This window comes from Geotrypetes seraphini, chromosome 3 (genome assembly GCF_902459505.1).
Source record: "Geotrypetes seraphini chromosome 3, aGeoSer1.1, whole genome shotgun sequence".
Lineage (NCBI taxonomy): Eukaryota > Metazoa > Chordata > Amphibia > Gymnophiona > Dermophiidae > Geotrypetes > Geotrypetes seraphini.
In genome coordinates this window covers 9,428,312-9,450,001 of record NC_047086.1, presented here as the reverse complement: position 1 = coordinate 9,450,001, position 21,690 = coordinate 9,428,312, and the positions used below count along the sequence as shown (strand labels likewise).

At 41.0% G+C, this 21,690-nt stretch overlaps 1 protein-coding gene and 1 pseudogene across 1 annotated transcript in view; one reads left to right on the top strand and one right to left on the bottom strand.

The window, feature by feature from the left end:
* The window catches only part of AFG1L (AFG1 like ATPase), a 283,959-nt gene that overhangs the window by 219,852 nt on the left and 42,417 nt on the right, over nucleotides 1-21,690 (top strand). The window contains exons 8-10 of the mRNA XM_033936142.1: nucleotides 9,233-9,315; nucleotides 19,232-19,302; nucleotides 19,561-19,661. Coding sequence (XP_033792033.1) covers nucleotides 9,233-9,315; nucleotides 19,232-19,302; nucleotides 19,561-19,661 — 255 coding nt within the window. The remainder of the gene's footprint in view (nucleotides 1-9,232; nucleotides 9,316-19,231; nucleotides 19,303-19,560; nucleotides 19,662-21,690) is intronic.
* The window catches only part of LOC117356644, a 473,566-nt pseudogene continuing 460,139 nt past the window's right edge, over nucleotides 8,264-21,690 (bottom strand).

Sequence of the window (21,690 nt, the reverse complement as noted above, 5' to 3'; positions counted from 1 at the left end):
ACTGACCAACACTCATTTTGGTGCCTCAAACGTTAGACCTGTTTCTGGGTATATTTGACCTGCTGATTCCAAAAATGGCACCAGTTTTCTCCTTTCAGCTCTAGTTGTTGGGATGCAGAACATGTGCCATATATCGCTCTTCACTCTGCTCGCCCATTAAAAAAATCTGGATATTTTAATGTAGTGTTTAAATTAATATCTTTTAAGCATGAAGGAAACATATTAAAAATTATGAAAATCTGCTTATTTCATACCAAAAGCACACGTTTATAATACAAACTTTCCAGTCATTCGAACACAAGAAGCTCCTTTTGTAAGACTTCCGAGAGTGGGATCCAGGGCCGCCATCAGGGCAGTACTACCAGTCCTGCATTCAGGGGCCCGGAGCTGACAGGGGGCCTGGGCTCCCCCAGGGTCCTAGGCAGTGTTCTAAGGCAGGGGCGCCAGTAGCTCGCCAAGGCAAAGTGAGTCGATCACCCAGGACTCACTTTGTCTTGGCGATCTAATCTATCGGACCTATCAGTCTTCCTCTCCCCGACGTCAATTCTGCAGTCGGAGAGGAAGTTCGGGCCAGCCAATCGCTGCCTGGCTGGGCGGAACTTCCTCTCCGAAGGCAGAATTGACGTCGGGGAGAGGAAGACTGATCGGCCCGAAGCAGGGAGAGCATGCGTCGGCATCGGGGCCTGTTATCCATTGGTGGGTCCTGTTCCCCGATGGCAGTGTCAGTGGCTTGGGGAACGGCAGGGAGAAAGAAAGAAAGGGGGCAGGCAGGGAAACAGAAGGAAAGAAGAGAAACAGAAAAAAAGAAAGAAAGGCCAGAGAGAGAGGAAGAAATAGTTGGGGGAGGGAATGAGGTGTGGAGGAGAGAAAGCATACAGGCTGAAAGAAGGGAAGAAAGATTGGATGCACAGTCAGAAGAAGAAAGTGCAACCAGAGACTCATGAAATCACTAGACAAGGTAGGAAAAATGATTTTATTTTAAATTTAGCAAAGTGGAGGCAGTATTACCACAGTTTTCAAAGGAATTTGCCCAAATAACTTAATAGTTAACTGGGTAAATTCCCAGAGATGAAAACTTCCCTTCACTTACTATGCACAGTTCTGAATTTATATCTGCTGTCTATATTTTACAATATGGTCCCCTTTTACTAAACCGCAATAGTGGTTTTTAGCGCAGGGAGCCTATGAGCGTCAAGAGCAGCGCTGGGCATTCAGCGCAGCTCCCTGCACTAAAAACTGCTATTGTGGTTTAATATTGAAACTGTGTATTTCTATTTTATCCCCCCTTTTACAAAACTGTGGAGCGTTTTTTAGCGCCAGCCGTGGTGGTAGCAGCTCTGATGCTCAGAATTCTATGAGCATCAGGGCTGTTACCACTGTGGCTAAAATCCACACTACAGTTTTGTAAAAGAGTGAGGGGTTAGTTTGTGATGACATATTCCATACTAGGCGAAGGTGTTTTCTGTGTTCTGTGTGTTCAAAAGACATGGTTTTCTGTTAGGATTGACGGTGTAGGATTGATTGGTCTGGCTTGTTTAGTTTTACAATGGGTGTATTGATGTATTGCTCACTGCAATATGTAAGATGCTGCCTTTTCCTAGGTACTCATGTGTGACGTGTGGTTTGTTACTAAAAATCATGTTTTTCATACAGATGGGGGGGGGCAAAAAATGATGGGCCCCGGGTGTTACATATGCTACGTACGCCACTGTATGTAAAGATATCAGAAAGCTAGCGTAGCAAAAACTTTAAGTAAATTGTTATTCTTCTAAGTTTTGAGTATTTAACCCTCCCACAATCTCACGGGCACTCGTTTCAAGTTTCAAGTTTATTGAGATTTTGATTTAAACGCAATATCAAATATTTTCAATGCGTATAACAAAAATAAATTTAGGGAAATAAATAAAACCATTTGAACAATAAACATATAAACATATCCATAGATGATTAAAATTACATAAGGAGTACAAGGATAAACTACATTTGTTTAAAAATGCGTTCTCCGCGCCTGCTCATAAATTTATTGACTGGAAGGATCCAGCAATGTGGCCAGATGCCATTCAGGACAAAGACAGAGAAAGAATTGTGCAATTTGGATTAATGATGGAAGATGATTTAAAGCAAATGGCACAGTCTATGAGTAAAGATCTTGACGGACGTTCTTTTTATGAATATCTCCTCTATGCCAAATCACCCAATGGACGTGAGAAGATTTTACGGGACTAGCTTAGGTGGAACATTAGCAGAAAAGTATGTGTATTCGGCCCATGGAAGAAGGGGGGCGTCGGGGGGGGGAAGGGGGCCCAATAGGATTGCTCAGTAAGGGGCCCAGAAATTTCTGATGGCGGCCCTGGTGGGATCTGCCAGGACAATCCCGCATAAGCTTCCAATAGTCTGCCATCATGTGTGCATCTCATCTTCCTTGGTATTTGGCTTGCATTGTTTCTATGTCTTGATGAAATCTTTCACCTTGCTCTTCGCATAAGTCACTAAGATTCTCTGGAAAGTGATGTAAGTGACTGTGCAGATAATGAACTTACAGCCAAACCTGTTGAAATGAAAGAGCATATTCTCTGAAGAGATGTGCGCAGTTGTACACCTGTGCTGCTCAGAGGGAATATTGATGTGGAGCCATGAAATTTAAAAATTATTCCACACTTTTCTTGACACTTTTCGTTTCAATAATATGAAATGAAACAAAAAGTGTCAAGAAAAGTGTGGAATAACGTGTACGTTTCATGGCTCCACATCATTCTTCTCATGGTTGGGTTGAGAATTTTTCAGTGGTCCCTTGTATTGTGATGTCATAATGCTTCATTCCACCAATGACTAAGAGCCAACCTCATCGGTGATGTCATAATGGCTTCATTTCCCAATACTTGTGCCCATTTACTAGATGCATTTGCCTCAATGAAATGAAAAGTGTAGAATAACTTGTAAGTTTCATGGCTTTTATTTATTTATTTATTTAGATTTATATCCCGTTCTCCCAGTAGCTCAGAACGGTCTACGAGTAAACATACACAGTAGAAGTAATTAGGCAAATAAGATGTACAATAGGTTTAGGTGCTTGGACATACAAGATTGTGCAATATTTATCAGGCTACAGACAATTTATCAGAGTACAGACTAAGAGAGGACTATACTGAAATTTAGGAGAAGTTAAATAGGGGAGAGAAGAGAGAGGTGGGGTTTAAGGGGGGGTGTAGACTGAGGGAGACCTTTAGTTGAAGAGGAGGGTCTTTACCATTTTACGGAATGTCAATAAAGAGTTCTGTTGCCTGAGTTGGGGGGGGGAGTTTATTCCAGAGATGTGGGATGAAGTGGCTGTAGGATCGTTTGCGGGCAGTTTCTGAGGGGAGGGACCTTCCAGGGGGAATGCATAGGCGTATTTCCGATTTTGAGCGGAGGGTGCGAGTGGGGGTGTAGATGGGAAGCTTAGATTTTATGTAGGAGGGGGTGGTGGCATAAATTCTCTTGTGGGCTACTGCTAGGGCCTTGAAAGCACAGCGCTGGCTAATTGGGAGCCAGTGTTCAGCGCGGAGTGCTGGGGAGACGGGATCATGGTAGTTGAGGTTGTGTAGGAGGCGGATAGCTGCATTTTGGACACGTTGGAGGCGTTTGAGATTATTTTTGGTTAGTCCATTAAAGAGGGAGTTACAGTAATCCATTCTGGAGAGGACATATGGCTTCACATCATTCTCTTCTTGCTTGGGATGAGAACTTTTCAGCGGCCCCTCATACATTTCCCTTCTTTTGTTTTATTGATTTTATCCAAGTTTTATTTAAAATTTGATAAAAATGCTTATAAAGTTTCTAAGAGATTTACATTAAAAAGTTAAGGCAAAAAACACATGACCAGACTGATACATAATAATCACTTACTGGATAATTAAGGAAGGAGGGTAGAACTCCAATTGTGATAGGAAAGTAACAGAAAATGGGTAAAAATATTAGGGAAGGTTTAGTAGCTGCCTAAAGAAGGCTAATTTGTAACTCTGATTGTACTAAACTAAGGGTCTGTAATTTATCTCTGAATTTAAGTCTCGAAGGCATCATTATAAAGAAAACTTTTAAGGGAACTTTTGAATCTGTCTAATCATATTTCTTCTCTAACTAAGGATAGTAAGTGGTTCCATGTTTGCGGTGCGGTTACTGAAAAAATATCAGCTTGGCTCGTGTTAATAACTTTTAAGGAGGGGACAGTAGATTATGATCTGTTGATCTTAGCGTTCTTGAGGGGGCATAAGGAGTAGCTTGTCTAGAAAAACAGGTTGTTTTGACTGAAAGATTTTGAGTGTTAGAAGTGCTAGTTTGAAGGTTATTCTATGGGGAATCGGCAACCAGTGTGCATTTTTCAGAAGTGGTGAGGTATGATCAAATTTCTTTGAGTTCGTTATGATTTTTATTGCTATATTTTGAATAATTTGTAGACATCTTATTTCCTTTTGGGTAGGTTTTTTTAAAGGGAATTACAGTAGTCCAATTTTGTAATAACCAGAGAATGTATTAGTATGTTTAGGGCCGCTGGGTCTAGCACCTTTGCTAGGGATCTTATCATCCTTAATTTGAAAAAACAGATTGTTTTTTTTAACCAACTGTTTATTCAAATGGCAATAAACATGCAAAATAGCAGATACATCAATTTTCAATGTACAACACAACAGTTTTTAACGACAGTACTAATCTGGTCATGGTAAGTATGTTTCTGATCAAGCACTACGCCTAGGATTTTAACTGAGGAGACTGATTGAAGAACACAGTTGTTTATAAAAATAGGTGATTTTAAAGTGGGATTAACATTGTTTTTGTTTTGTTAATATTGAGTGCTAGTATATTGTCACTTATATATTGCCCATTAATTTTATTTATTGTAAACTGCTTTGATTTGACTTTTTGTTAAACATAGGAAGAACATAAGAATTACTGCTGCTGGGTTAGACCAGTGGTCTATCGTGCCCAGCAGTCCGCTCACGTGGCGGCCCTCTGGTCAAAGACTAGCGCCCTAACTGAGACCAGCTTTACCTGCATACGTTCCGGTTCAGCAGGAACTTGTCTGTCTTGAATCCCTGGAGGGTGTTTTCCCCTATAACAGACTCCAGAAGAACGTTCTAATTTTCGACCACTCTCTGGGTGAAGAAGAACTTCCTTACGTTTGTACGGAATCTATCCCCTTTCAACTTTAGAGAGTGTCCTCTCGTTCTCTCTACCTTGGAGAGGGTGAACAACCTGTCTTTATCTACTTTGTCTTGAATCCCTGGAGGGTGTTTCCCCCTGTAACAGACTCCAGAAGAACGTTCTAATTTTCTACCACTCTCTGAGTGAAGAAGAACTTCCTTACGTTTGTACGGAATCTATCCCCTTTCAACTTTAGAGAGTGTCCTCTCATTCTCTCTACCTTGGTGAGGGTGAACAACCTGTCTTTATCTACTTTGTCTTGAATCCCTGGAGGGTGTTTCCCCCTATAACAGACTCCAGAAGAACGTTCTAATTTTCTACCACTCTCTGAGTGAAGAAGAACTTCCTTACGTTTGTACGGAATCTATCCCCTTTCAACTTTAGAGAGTGTCCTCTCATTCTCTCTACCTTGGTGAGGGTGAACAACCTGTCTTTATCTACTTTGTCTTGAATCCCTGGAGGGTGTTTCCCCCTATAACAGACTCCAGAAGAACGTTCTAATTTTCTACCACTCTCTGAGTGAAGAAGAACTTCCTTACGTTTGTACGGAATCTATCCCCTTTCAACTTTAGAGAGTGTCCTCTCATTCTCTCTACCTTGGTGAGGGTGAACAACCTGTCTTTCTCTACTTTGTCTTGAATCCCTGGAGGGTGTTTCCCCCTATAACAGACTCCAGAAGAACGTTCTAATTTTCTACCACTCTCTGAGTGAAGAAGAACTTCCTTACGTTTGTACGGAATCTATCCCCTTTCAACTTTAGAGAGTGTCCTCTCATTCTCCCTACCTTGGTGAGGGTGAACAACCTGTCTTTATCTACTAAGTCTATTCCCTTCAGTACCTCGTTGTCTTCCTACCCCTCTTGTAATTTCTCCTCAATAACTCATTCATGTAACCAGCCCCTAAACTGCAACTTACCTAAATTCAATTCTCTTATTTCTATCTATCCTCAATTGCTCCTCAAAGCCTCTACTATATAACCTACCCTAAATTGTAACTTCCTGGAAATGTCCAGCCATCTTCTAATGTAATCCGCTTAGAACTTCAAGGTACAGGCGGAATAGAAGTCACTAATGTAATGAATGTTTCGATCCTGTCCCCTCTCAATCTCCTCTTTTCAAGGGAGAAGAGGCCCAGTTTCTCTACTCTAATGGCGGTATATCAAATAAAATAACTGTAGCGATAACTAGCTTAGAGAGGATCACACCAGCGCCTAACTTTGGGTGTCATTTATTGAATCTATTCTTTTAGAAAACAGACGAATAGTTAATGGACTACAGTGCTAAACTGTGCAAAGCAGCAAAACTAATGTGTGGAATTTAGGATAAGACTTCATGGCTACTGCTCTGCTGACCTCATTTACATATAAAAATATTATATAAAACTTCACTAATGAGCACAACAAAGGCACACTTTAGTATAGATCCTGTTAGGTTACAGTAGGTGCTATTGATTCGTTTTCGAGAACTAATGACTTGATGAAATTCATCAAGTTTTTGTGGCAGAATACAGAAGTAGATTATTGGGCCTTTAAATACGATCCTCCGCCTCCAACACTGACAACTCCGCTGAAACCTGTCCACCTTGGGAGACCCTGCTGGTAGGGAAATTACCAACGGCATAGCTTTCAGCTTCACAGATACGCGCAAGCCCCAGTGGCACGAAAAGCCCATGTACCATGACTGGAGAGTATAGATCCTACTTGGCCTTAATACCCTGGCATTGAAGTGTTCTTTTTATTTTTTGTAGTTTATGAAAGCTTGTGGCGCCAGCAGTTAGTTAGGGCAGGTTCCAAATGAACTGAAAACCCAGAGAGGCGAGAGGATGCTGCTGCCTATAAAAAATAGTGGTGAATTCATTTACAGGATACCATCTAGTGATAAATACACTTGGTGTCCAGGAAAACCAGGAACCTCAACATTGGTGAGTTGTCTAATAGTAAGTCAATGAGTAGAGGTGCGTTATTGTTTAATTTGTACATGTCCTCACTAGGGGAGAGCCTTCGTAAAATAGAAGTAGCATATCGTATTTATGCTGACGACATCCAATTTTTCTTTCTGATGTCTGATTGGAGAATTGAGTTGAATGAAAGATTAACTGGATATATGAAGAGTGTGACCAAGTGGATGGTGAAACATAAATTGGTTCTGAATCTTGCAAAATAGGAGAAAGGATGACTCACAATGACCTAAAGAGATCAAGGTTAATGATCAGGTTATTCTGATACAATCAAAGTTGAAAATTCTAGGAATCTGGTTGGATTCAACTCTCAGCATGAGAGATCAAATCTTGTCTGTAGTTAAATCTACTTTTTTCCAGTTGCAACTGTTGAGCCGCTTAAAATCGATGATGTCGACACATGATTTCCGGATCGTGGTACAAACAATAGTTTTATCGAAACTGGACTATTGTAATGCCCTTTATTTAGGGATCTCAACAGTACAGTGTAAAGCATTACAAATGATCCAAAATGCTGCCGCAAGGTTAATTTTTGGGCTCAGAAAATTTGAACACATAACACCTTGGCTGAAGAAACTGCATTGGTTACCCATGCGATCACGTATTATTTTCAAGACATTAACCTTGGTTTACCAAGTCATTTACTAGGGGATTCCTTGGTATCTATCGCAAATTATGGCTATTTACCAACCACTCAGAACTTTATGGTCTGAGGGTGCAATATGATTGTCATTAATGGACTTTTCAAAAATACATTATGAGAATACGAGAACTTCTGCTATTTCCATCATGGGAGTAATTCTGTGGAACAAATTAACTAGACCGCAAAGAGCCTCATCTGATATTCAGAAGTTCAAAAACATGCTTAAAACTGGAAGCATTTTAATAAAAGATGTCTTTGCTTAATGCTGGTTTTGTGAGGATCTGTGAACCCACTGTTTACATGAAACAACCTGTAATGTGAAATAGGAATAGGCGGTTGATAAAGTCTTATTTTTTTAATCGGAATTTTTTGTTACCATCTGTCTATTTACATACACAGTTTCTTTATAAAGTAAAAAAAAGATAAAAGAATATACAGTATAGGCCCAGAACATGTCAAGATAATTCACCAGGAGCAGTGCTGCATTTAAACTGACGTTTGTTTGTCATTTTTTTTGGTATCCAAAACTTTCTTCCCACACATTGCGCAGATGCCCTTTTTATAGGCACATCCCTGAACCAAACTTGTACAGATTCGACATATTGCAAACATATTTTTCCCCTAGGGATCAAACCTTGTTCTCTTTTCATTTAGCGTTCGTCCTCCACTTTCCGTAGTATTTCGTGCACCATCTTTCCATGTATCAGGTGTAATAACAGTACCCGGTTTCTTCTCACATTTATCGCATACCATACTGGGGCCGGAGCCTTCGTCCGAGTACTAGAGCCAGACGTTTCCTCTCATACGTCTCCTTCAGAAATGTAAACAAACAGAACCGGTTGATAAATTTTTTAAATAAATACAATTTTGCCAAATAACCCCAAAGTGTCCTACTACTGCAGAAACTTCTACTGAAATTCAAGACTTTTCCGAGTACTTTATTTTTCAGCAGGATGGAGCTCCAGCGCATCGAGCTCACACAACAGTTGATGAAAATCTGAAATTGATAGAGCCAATAGCTCAGTGGCATTGAAGACTTCATAAATGTATCAAGGTTGAAGGAGGACACAAATTATCCATGAACTAAGGGGAAAAAAACATCATACTTCAGCATTTTCAAAGGTCACACTGACAGCCTGTTTTACAAAGGCACGCTAGGGGCTGCCACGCGGCATCATCCCCAAAGCCCTTTAAATCTCTCTGGGCTTCGGGGCCATTACCGTGCAGCAGCCGGTAGTGCGGCTTTGTAAAACAGGCCCTAAATGTTTAAACAGTTGTGAACTATTTTGAAACTATATAAGGGGTTCCATTTTCTTCTGGACATCATGTATATCTGATGAATAAAAAGTCACTATGAAGGTATCTCTTTTTCTGTAGTACTAAGAATAGCTTAATATTACTGATCTTTAAATGCTATAAGTTGAGACACTTAACATGCTCTGTTTGTTTTTGTAGAAGTACTGTAATACCATCCCACTGGATTCTGGAATAGACTACAGGAGAAGGGTGATGTCTGCCGCAGGGAAACTTTACTACCTGTGAGTTGCCCTATGGTTACCTATTTGTTCTCACGCACACCCACAATGGTAGAGATTCACACTCTCTCCCACCGTCACCCCCCCCCAATAACTCCCCCTTTGACTCTTCCGCCCCTCCCTATCTTATTCAGGAAGTCTGACTGGCTGGTAGGCCCGCCTCTTACAAAATGGCGGGCCTTCCCCTTCCTGGTGCATCCTGGGATGCGCCAGGGAGGGGCCTAAGGCTTTGATTGACCCAAGTTCCTTAAGGCCCCTCCTGTGGCCCTCAGTGTTTATATGTCTCAATAAAGAATTTCTTTTAGTGGCTAATTCTGTAAAGTGGGCATTAAAATTTATGCCCTTTATAGAAGCACAGATTTTTTTTCTGGTGCCCACATTTGAGTGCCATTTCTAGAATCTGGACCATAGGCATGAGCAGAACTTGGCAGTAATTACACTTAGGCGTGTAACGTATAGAATGCTAGCTAAATGCATATTTCCAGCACCTAAATGTGAGTTCTTAAGTCAGCTCTATTCTCTGTCTTGAATGGATTGTAAGTTCTGTCAAGCAGGGACTGTCTCATAAAAATTAGTTGTTATACTAGTAAATTATAATCACTTATTTTACTTGTTATGCTAATATTTATTTAAAACATTTCTAGGCAGGTTACAATAAAACAAACACAAAATCAAAAGGACAAGAGAATACAAAACTCAATCACAAATATGCATATTACAAAGTACATACTTCAAGTTTCAAGTTTTATTTAAAATTTGATTCTTTTAAGATCTTGGCTTTTGCGGACAACTTGCTTGTCCATTTAACCTCGAGGAGTATGGGGATTTCTCGGGTTTTCAGCTCAACTATGATAAATCATTGGCATTGGCTGCTGCGGACTCTGTTCGTCAGGGGTGGCCGGAGATATTTCCATTACATTGGGTAGACGGCTCGTTCAAGTATTTGGGTGTACTGCTTCCACAACGTGTGGGTTCGCTCTATAGAGCTAATGTGGATGCTTTGTTGGCCTCTACGACAAGTAGTTTTGCGTAGTGGATGCATCTGCCTCTTTCCTTCTATGGAAGGGCTCAATTGTATAAGATGGTTGTTTTTCCACGATGGCTGTAAGTGCTCCAGCTTCTGCCTCTCTGTATTCAGTGCTCGGATCTTCAGCAGTTACATAGACAGTTGACTCATTTTCTTTGGCAGGGCAAGAAGTCTCAGATTTCGCTAACTTATTTTCTTGGCCCTTGGCAGACTAGCGGGCTGGGACTTCCGGATGTCGGCATGTATAACTTGGCTTGCCTGCTGCATTTCTTGAGGAACTGGTGTTTACTGAGTGATGATTATCTTTCTCGGGACTTCGAAGCTGCTCTCTTTCATCCTTGGCACATGTTTTCTTTATTCAGTTACCTGGCCATCTCTTGCCCTCTGCAGTCCGTTCTAGTGTTCTTCTTCGCTCTTGCTGGTGGGCCTTGGTCGGGTTGTTGGGGGTGACCCTCAAGTTTCAGATCAGTTGTCTATCTGAGGGAATCCGCAGTTCCCCCCTGGCAGCGATAACCTTATCTTTAAGCATTGGTCTGGTGAGGGCTTGATTCTTCTTGAACATTTAATGGACTCCTACGGCAATATAAAATCCTGGGCTGATCTTCCTGTGCTCCATCCCTTGGGGGTGGGCAGTTTATTTGCATACAAACAAATTCACCATTATGTGGAGTCCTTGGCTTGCCTCTTGACTACGGTTTCATTTGGGTCACCAGATTCGTCTTTTTTTCGCTCAGTTTCACCATAGTGAAACTGATGGTGTCTGCGTTGCCTGATGGTGTCTGCGTTGCATGGAGTTTTACGGAGTTTCTCTCCCCGGAAATCTTAAGAGGCTTTGGGGCATTGCTGGGATCGAGATCTAGGTGTCCCTGTTGAGTCCTTGAACTTTCCCTCCCTTATTAATCGTATCTCCTCTATCTCTATTAGCGCCAAATTGAGGAAATGCCAATTTCAGGTGGTTTATCAAGCATACTTTTCCCAGGAGCAGGTGCACAAAGTAGGGGGTATTTCTTCCCCGACTTGTCCTAAATGTCAACAGGGGTGTAATTCCTTTTTCCATGCTTTTTTGGGGTTGCCCTCAAGTAAACGTTTTCTGGAGGGTTGTACTCCGCTTTATGGAACGACTCTTTGGCCAATCTCATCCGATGTCGCCAATAGGTTTACTTTTGGATCAAGTTTCAAGTTTCAAGTTTATTGATTCTTAATGAATCGCCTATTATAAATTACTAGGCGATGTACAAAACCATAAAACATGTAAAATAAACAATGGTGATAATATAAAAACTGATTTTTGTTATAGATTAAAACAAAACAAAACAAAAAAAAAAAAAATGACAAATAAAAATACTTATATATTAAAACAAATATTAGTTTCGGTATGATCGGTATGAATCTTTGAGGGTGTCTGCTCGGGGACATCGGATGTTGATTCGGAAGGCTGCTGTTTCAGGTAAGAAGATCATACTTAGTGTTTGGATGCAACCAACCGCACTTGCTTACTGGGCTTGGAGGAACCACTTTCATAATTTGATGCTCTTGGAGCAACGCCATGCCCACTTGTCTTTCAAGCGGAAAAAAGTTTGTTTGCAGATTTGGGACTCCTATAGTCAATCGCTTTCCGCTAGGGCCAGAAGTCTGGTCTTAAACTCGTTTTAAGCGATGATACCGCCTGTCCTTGGCTGCTTTCCCGGGGTGTTTGGTGTGTGGTTGAAGATATGGCTTTTCCTTTGGGTGCCTTGAGCTCCTGTAGTTTCTCCAGCCATTTCCTGTGAGCAATCTGCCCGGGGCAGGAGCATGGGAAGATCACTTCTGCCTGAAAACCCGCTAGACCACCAGGTAAGGCTTAAGGGGGGGCTTTCAGGGCTTAAAATAGCTGGGGGAAGCAGGGGTTAGGGGCAGAACCGGCCTGAATATTATTCGCGGTTTTTTAATATTCTCAGGCTGGCTCTGCCCCTAACCCCCGCGAATACGGAGGGGGAAGTGTAATAATAATCAGTTTCTATACCGCAAGGCCGTAACGTTTTATGCGGTTTACAGTAGTTTAAAAACAAACAATAAAAGAAATTGAATAGAACTAAAAAAGTTAAAAGCCAATAATTAGAAACACTAAAGGCTCCTTTTACAAAGCCGCGCTAGGGCCTTAACGCGCGGAATAGCGCACGCACTAGCCGCTACCGCCTCCTTTTGAGCAGGGGGTAGATTTTCGGCTAGCATGCACCATAGTGCGCACTAATCCAGTGCATGCACTAAATCCACTAGGGTGACTTTGTAAAAGGATCCCTAAAATGATCAAAAGAGTGCATAATCAAATTTATACGAATTAGCTGCCTAAATACTTCGAAAACAGAGATGTTTTTCGTTGTCTCCTAAATTCCCCATAAGCAATTGTTCTAACTTCTTACCCCATAACGCTGCTTGATATGAAAAAAGATTTTGATGATGTTTTTTAAGTTTACATCTTCTAACAGGTGGAAAAACAAAATTCAGATGTGAGTTTCTCTTATGTCTGTTGGTTGCAAAAGAGAAAAGCTCAATTATATATTTGGGAGCTAAAGCAAACAAAGCCTTAAAACTTCACCCGTGCCTCCGCTGGCAGCCAATGCAGTACTCGATAGAAGGGTGTTACGTAATCATATTTCTTCAACCTAAAAATCAGCCTGACCGTCACATTTTGTACTATTCGCAATCGTTGCATATTCTTCTGGGAAATTGCCAAATAGGCAATATTGTAGTAATCAAGCTAGCTTAGTATAAGAGACTGTACCAAAACTCTAAATGATGAAACATCAAAATACGCGTAACAGACCGAAGCTTCCAAAGAGTAAAGAAACCCTTTCTGACCAAAGATTCCACCTGGTTCTTCTTAGTCAAGCCCTGGTCCAGTATTATTCCCAAAACCTTAATGGTAGATTGAATAGGATAGCTGAATTTATTTATATGCAATGATGTTTTAGTATCAAACGGGCATGGTGAAGCTACAAAAAATTTCATTTTTTCTGAGTTAAGCTTCAGTCTAAATTCAGTCATCCATTGCTCCATTAGACCTAATACTTCTGTTGCTTTAGGAATAACTTCAGAAAGAGAAACAGCAAATGGAATAATGATCGTAAAATCATCTGCATAACTAAACAGCTTTATCCCCAGCTGGGACAATTGCGCACCTAATGATGACATATAAACGTTAAAGAGCAATGGGGACAATGGTGAACCTTGCAGAACACCAGATGAATTATTCCAAATACCTGAAAGATCATTATTGAAACGAACTTAATAGGTGCGAGACATGAGAAAGGCCCGTATTGATGACCTTCAAGGATGGGAAAGATAACAGATGTTGCTCGTTTGATCTCAGAGTCCTGGATGAACTCTAAGGTATGAATAACTTATCAAGAAATATAGGTAGTTTTGATTATTTAATTTTCAGTGCTTGAAAGATGGGTCTGACAGGATGATCATATGTGGCCAAACAGATAAAAAAAAGGGGGTGGTAAAAGCCAGAAAGTTGTTTGGATGCACAGGGAGAGGAATAGCCAGCAGAAAAAAAGGAGGTGCTAATGCCTCTGTGTAAGGCTCTGGCAAGACCTTATTTAGAGTACTGTTCTAGAGAATGGAGGGAGAGATATGACAAAAAAAAATTAAAGCTATTTTATACATAATTCTATGCGTGATTGGAAGCCAGTGTGTGTTTCGTAGAAGAGGTGTAACGTGATCAAACTTTTTTGATTTTGTAATGATTTTTATTGCCATATTCTGAATTATTTGTAGCCGTCTTAATTCTTTTTGTGAAATACCTTTGTATAGAGAGTTGCAATAATCTAATTTCGAAATCACAAGATAAGGATATTTAATGCTGCTGGTTAAAGGACCTCTGCTAAAGATCTTATCATGTGCAATTTTTAAAAGCAATTTTTAATGACTGCACTAATTTGATAATGATATGATAATTTCTGATCAAGGATTACTCCTAGAATTTTGATGGTATTGACCATTTGGAATGGGATGTCATAGGAAGGCCATCTTTGCAGGGAACGAGCATGTTTTTTGATTTAGAAATATTTAGAGCCAACATATTTTCACTGAGCCACTGACTAATTAGTTTGACCTTCTTGTTAATGTTTATTATGTCGTCTGTATTTTCAACATCTAAAGGATGTAAAAGTTGAATGTCGTCCGCGTAAGCATATACCGAGAATCTAATTGATTGACAAAAGGTCAGAAGATGTGCCAGAAATATATTGAAAAGAAGCGGGGACAAGATGGATCCTTGTGGGATTCCATAAGTGTAGGAATAAGTATTCACTGTAGAGTTATTTAATACCACTTTTGAGGAGCGGTCTGAAAAGTAGGAATGGAACCAGCACAAAACTTGATTGGAACTGCCAATAGAGATTAGCCTATTGAGGAGCAGATGATGGTCAATAGTATCAAAGGTGGCAGAAAGCCCTAAGGAGAACAGAAGGACGGACTAATGATGGTCTAGAAAATATAAGATGGTGGTGGTTAGCCCGATCAGAGAATGTTCCGTTGAGTGATTCATTCTAAAATCGGTTTGATTTGGGTGCAATACCTGAGTTTTATCTATGAAATCTGTGATTTGATTAAAGACTATCTTTTCTGTAAGCTTCGCAAGAAATGGAATGTTGGCAATTAGACGATAGTTTGATTCTTTATCTGGTGAATCATTGTAGTCTTTAATGATCGGGCGATGAATAAGGATCGGGAGAATAAGCTATTGATGATCAAGTTATGTGAGATCGGACCAAAGATAGGGAAAAGACGGTTTATTAGTGCAGGTGGTATCCTTTTAGTGTACCCTTTTACAGTAAGTGTAACATAGGTGCCTTCTAGGCACTTTGATATCCCTATGGACAGAGTCCTGGCTTTACAGTGGCTACTCATTTCTAGATCCATGAGGAGATGTCTTTTGCTCAACCTCTACTTTAGAAGCTCCTGTATCATAAGACCTCAATGTCATCCTTACATCTCTAATGAAACTGCCATTTGAGCCCATGGCATCTGCATTTCTTAAGCAGGAAATACTTTTTTACAGAAAGGGTGGTAGATGCGTGGAAGAGGTGGTGGAGACAGAGACTGTGAATTCAAGAAAGCCTGGGATAGGCACGTGAGATCTCTTAGAGAGAGGAAGAGATGATGGTTACTGTGGATGGGCAGACTGGATGGGCCATTTGGCTTTATCTGCCATCATGTCTCTATGTTTCTATATGGACCTGGCAGATACCCTTTCTAGTAGCAGTTAATTCAGTTAGAAGAATCAACGAACTGAAGTCCTAGCCACACATGAAATGCTCTTAGGGGTCCTTTTACGGAGCTGTGCTAAGAACTAAGACAGCTAAACATGAAGTTTCACAGGCTGCACGCTAATTTCAAAATGTGTGTGCACTAACCTCATACAAAAAAATCTTTTTTAGGGAGGTGCCATAGGTGGAAAGTGGATGTTCTTGTGCTACTGAGCAGACCTATGTTATCACATGTTAACTGGTTAGTGCACAGATATGCAGGAGCTCGTACTGCCTTTAAAATGGGTGTCAGGATGTTCTCATCTAGTAAAATGGGTGTGCGCGAATGGCAACATTGGCACATGGCCATTAATGTAAGTACTGCATCCAGCACTGGTCGCCGTACATGAAGAAGGACATGGTACTTCTCGAAAGGGTCCAGAGAAGAGCGACTAAGATGGTTTAGGGGTTGGAGGAGTTGCTGTACAGCGAAAGATTAGAGGAAGTGGGCCTCTTCTCCCTTGAACAGAGGAGATTGAGAGGGGACATACAAGAAAGACCTGTGTAAGAGTACACTACAACCCAGACAAGACAAAATTCATTCTCCTCGAAAATAATAAAACCCCAACTATAACAAATCTAGTTATAAACTCAATCACATACCCTATACAACCCACTCTAAAAGTTCTAGGAATGACAATAGACAGATGCTGTACCATGCAACCACAAATCAACAAAACAATACAAAAATCATTCACGGTCATGAGAAACTTAAGACAAGTTCGAAAATTCTTCGACAGAAAACAATACCAGCTCTTGGTCCAGTCCCTAGTCCTAGGTCTTCTAGACTACTGCAATATACTCTATCTCTCCTGCTCCACAATCATGATAAAACAACTACAAACAGTTCAAAACACAGCGCTAAGACTTATCTATTCCCTGAGGAAACATGACCACATCACGGCGGCATACCTCGACTCACACTGGCTCCCAATACAAGCAAGAGTACAATTCAAATTCTACTGCCTACTATTTAAAGCCATAAATGGAGATACCCAGCCTACCTAAACAACTGCCTAATCCAAACTACCTCAACCAGACACAGGAGAACACACAAACCGTTCACGTATCCCCCAATCAGAGATTTCAAATGAAAAAAACTGTACAATGGCCTTCTAGCCACTCAAGCAGCAAAACTAGACTACCAGCTCTCCAATCTACTGATAACGACTCCAGATTACAAATCGTTTAGAAAAGAAATAAAAACCATCCTATTCAAAAAATCCTTGAAGGCAAACTAACACCGCAAGACTCATCCCAATTCTCTGAAGCAACCCGCTCTACTCTTCAATTCCTCTGGAAATGGACAGATAACTTATTTTGTAATCCGCCTTGAACCGCAAGGTATTGGCGGAATAGAAATCACTAATGTAATATAATGTAATGTTGTTCACCCTCTCCAAGGTAGGGAGAACGAGAGGGCACTCTATAAAGTTAAAAGGGGATAGATTCCATACAAACGTAAGGAAGTTCTTCTTTACCCAGAGAGTGGTAGAAATCTGGAACGCTCTTCTGGAGGCTGTTATAGGGAAAACACCTTCCAGGGATTCAAGACCAAGTTTGACAAGTTCCTGCTGAACCAGAACGTGTGCTGGTAGGGCTAGTCTCAGTTAGGGCACTGGTCTTTGACCAGAGGGCCGCCACGTGAGCAGACCCACGTGAGCACGATGGACCACTGGTCTGACCCAGCAGTAGCAATTCTTATGTTCTTTAAAAAAAAAAACCCCAACAGAAAAAAGTTATGTTTATAGCTGTGGAAACAAATGGCCTTGGCATACAAGAAAGACCTGCTTTTACTCAGCTTAGTAAAAGAATCCCTTAGTTTTCTATGTCCTAAAACTATTCATACCTTTCTGTGTCTAGGCAACACTGTGCTGTTTCAAGTTGGACAAAATAATGGGTTTGGAGCCTGGCAGGAAAAAGAAGTGCAAATTTAACTTGCTTTTTGACCAAAACCGAGCAAATTGGTACAAAGGCTTTACGTTGCTGCTGGACATGAGACGAAGAATCTTTGAAGCAAAGTATTTTCTTACTTTGATAAATAAGGTTGTGGCCCGACCTGATGGATTGCTTAGAATTGAGAGCGCGGAAAATCACCACTTGAGATCTGGTAGAATCTTCTCGTTGAGCTCCCATGTGGTGGACCTGTTTGGTGCAGAAGTGAGAAAGTTGTTCTTTGAAATCCAGAATCGACTCAGGTAAGCCCACAAGGCGTAAATGATTTTGGCACGAGCGATTCTCCAAGTAATCCACTTTTTGTTCCAGCTCACATAGCCGTTTTTGTATGGAGTCCTGAGAATGTTCCAGCGGAGGCATGTGGTCTTCCAGATCTGAAGCGCAATGTAGTCCAGCATCCAATTCTAATCTTTCATGAGCTTCTTCTGTTCTATAAAATATTTGCTGTAACTTTTTATCCAGTCCACTTCAATCGCTGCAGTAACCTCGACCATTTCAGCAGTCCATGCTGAGCTAACTGAAGGGCTCGGTGGGGCTGACAGGACGGCCATTTTGTGGTCTGGTTGATGCTGAATCCGAACGCCGCTTTGGAATCTGAACACCCTATATGTTGTTCGTTTCCCCAGCGCTTGGGCCACCCACACATCATTCAGTTCATTTTCGGAAGCTGTAGTGAAAGCATCTTGTGTGATTTTTGCCTTTGTGTAGTGTGAGAAAAATACTGTACTGTGTTATTATTATTTGTTAATATTTTACCTTAAAATACAGGAACGGATTAATCCAGTTTCTATTATTTTCAATGGGAAAAATTGTCTTGGAACTCGAACAGGGTTCTGAAATGGATTGAGTTCGGATTCCAAGGTATCACTGTATATTCAAGGGGGCCAAAGTAAAAAATCAGGATGGGTGTCTTTTTCCAAGGTTAGGTAGGAAGGTTGCACAGAGCTCACTTCAACCACTGCTGCTCCGTGGCATGGCAACACGTGACACCCCCCTCCCCCCTCCACTTTCTGGATCTTTTCTGTTTTTGTCGTTTTTGGGTTTTTTTTAACATAAGGCAGGTCTGGTGTCGTTGAAATGTTAGGGGTTCTGAGGTGTCACGATGTCCTGGTGGCAGGCAGAGCAGCCCAAAAGCTGACCTGTCATATCGATGTGTGGATCCGGTTGAGGCTTGTTTGTGGGAAGGCAGGTCGATTCTCAGTCCGTCAGTTTGACTTTCCCTCCCCACCCCCAAACTTGATCTCTTTCAATAGCTGCGATATTTACTTTTATGGTGTGTAGCATCTTTCAAAGCTACTTCTCTGGCTTTTGACTGTTTCCAAGAGACCCAGAAGCCTCTTTCCCCTTCCTCATTATATGCACAGAGTATTAATGAACTTGGCTTGTCTCATTACTCGAAGCAGCTAAAAAGCACAGAAGTCTTTCAGTGTATGCAAATAAGGCGGAATTACCTACCTGAGAGTTAATATTCTCTGCTTTTAAGTGTATTTGAGATCTAATGTTTGTGTTTAGAGTATAACATCCTGTTCTTTTTATTATTATTATTATTATTTTGGGCAGAAAGCTAAGCAGACTCAGGCAGCTGTTTGATGCTGGCTTCAAGTGTTATTAATTTCATATTCTATTATTCTTTTCACTGTAGCACAAGTGAAGCTGATGGGGAGGCTGCGATGGATAAGTTGTTTGATGAGCTGGCTCAGAAACAAAATGATGGTACGTAAGTTAATTTCTCTTGAAAGAGGATACATTTAGATCACAATACCCAATCTCCACTGACCAATTAATAAGTTCCATTGCTGTCTATGGGCCGATGCCATGCTCAAGTGGCAGCCATTGTATCAGCATTTTCTCTCATTTATGCGTTGAATCATGTGCTATTATTCATCAAGCTCTGCCTTTCCTAGCTGGGAAAGAGATGAATTTTCTAGTCATTATCCAGACAAGACTGAGCCTTTGTTCCTGTTCCCATAGTAACTAGACCAAGGACTCTCCGAGTGCAGGGCAGGGAGCTGCGCCTGAGGAAAGCCTGTGGCAGTGTTGCCGACTGCACCTTTGAAGAACTGTGCGACAGAGTGAGTATCTGCTCCTTCGCCACAAGCCCCCCTCTTGTCATTTCCAAAGGCGGGTTTTCTTAGCTGCTGCTGCTCGATTCGCACAAAGGATTCTAAATCGCAGGCACTTTGTCGCATATGAAATACTAACGTTTCAAAAAGGGAAGTTGAACGTTGGAAAAAAAAAAGGGGGGGGGAAAATGTTGTCATTTGGGTGTTCCAGAAATTTGCATCAGTGTTGGCCTACACACAATGCTGCATCCAGATAGGATGATATCGCTTAGGTATATATAATTGTTGCACTTGGTTATAGGCAGTAGCTTACAGAATGGATGAACTATTTCAGGATATCACACAGAGCAGCAATGGGCACGCGTTCTAAGACCGATATTGCATACCAAGATCCATTTCACATGGAACATGGAAGTCAGAAGTGAGACATCCAGATCAAGAGGTGCTCAGTTCTGATAGTAGTTTAGAGAAGGCTCTGACAACGTATGTGTCCTTTTCTAAAATGCCTGTAGGAGTGTACATGTTTGTGCCAGGACGAGCAGTGGGAGCAACCACATTGGAAAAAAAGTTAATGGCGTGGACCTAACAGCAAGAGACCCCAAGAAGATTACCATAGAAAGGGATGGAACGCCTCTCGTATGAGAAAAGACTAAAGAGGTCAGGGCTCTTCAGCTTGGAAAAGAGAAGGGCTGAGGGGGAAGATATGATTGAAGTCTACAAAATCTTGAGTGGAGTAGAATGGGTACAAGTGGATCGATTTTTCACTCCATTAAAAATTACAAAGACTAGGGGGACACTCAATGAAGTTACAGGGAAATACTTTTAAAACCAATAGGAGGATATTTTTTTTCACTGAGAGAATAGTTAAGCTCTGGAACACGTTGCCAGAGGATGTGGTAAGAGTGGATAGTGTAGCTGGTTTTAAGAAAGGTTTGGACAAGTTCCTGGAGGAAAAGTCCATAGTCTGTTATTGAGAAAGACGTGGAGGAAGCCACTGCTTGCCCTGGATCAGTAGCATGGAATGTTGCTACTCTGGGGATTCCGCGTGGAATGTTGCTACTCTTTGGGATTCTAGAATCTTGTTACTCTCTGGGATTCCGGAATCTTGCTATTCTTTAAGATTCTGTATGGAATGTTGCTACTCCTTGACCTGGATTGGCCACCGTGAAGATAGGTTATTGGTCTGACCCAGTAAGCTTATTCTTATGTTCTTATGCATTACAATATAGCAAAACTGCATATAAATCCCTCTAAAATGGTGGTTTTCAACCCAGTTCTCAGAATGCACCCAGTCAATCACATTTTCAAGATATCCAAAATCAATACGCATGAGTAATACTTGCATGTACTGCCTCCATGGTATGCAACTATATCTTGTCCCCTGTTCTTTGTAGATATCCTGAAAACTTCTGTCTGGTTAGACTGAGTTGAGAACCATTGATCTAGAAGCACCTAATTTCTACTTTCAGACTCACTGGTAATCTTACTATTTCATCAAAAATTGTTAAACAAATTAACACCTTTTGTACATACGTTTTTCAAACTTTTTTTTTTGCATTTAAAACATCATTGTCTGGCAGAGATCTACATTTTCAAATCTGCTTTAGTGATGTAACTTATCAAAATGAGTGCTTTTCTTATATGGATGCCATGGTTGAGATGTTTGAGACAGTTCACAAACATAAGATAATTTTGCGCATAAATGCCTGGCCGTGTTGAGAGAAAGTGACCGCTTGGAAAGAGCCTTTTTTTCAGAGTCACTGCTTTTTAGACTAGGGCTCCTTTTACGAAGGCACGGAATAACGCACGCTAGCCGCTACCGCCTCCTCTTGAGCAGGTGGTAGTTTTTCGGCTAGCACGCACTAATCCGATACATAAGCTAAAAACGCTAGCGCACCTTCGTAAAAGGAGCACTATATATTTTGGACTCTCTTATGCCATAATAAATTTTGTTTGGACATTTTAGTGTTCATTCTGTTTGTTTACTTACGTGAAAAGAATACAAACCTGATTAACCTGATTAAGGCTGGACAACCAG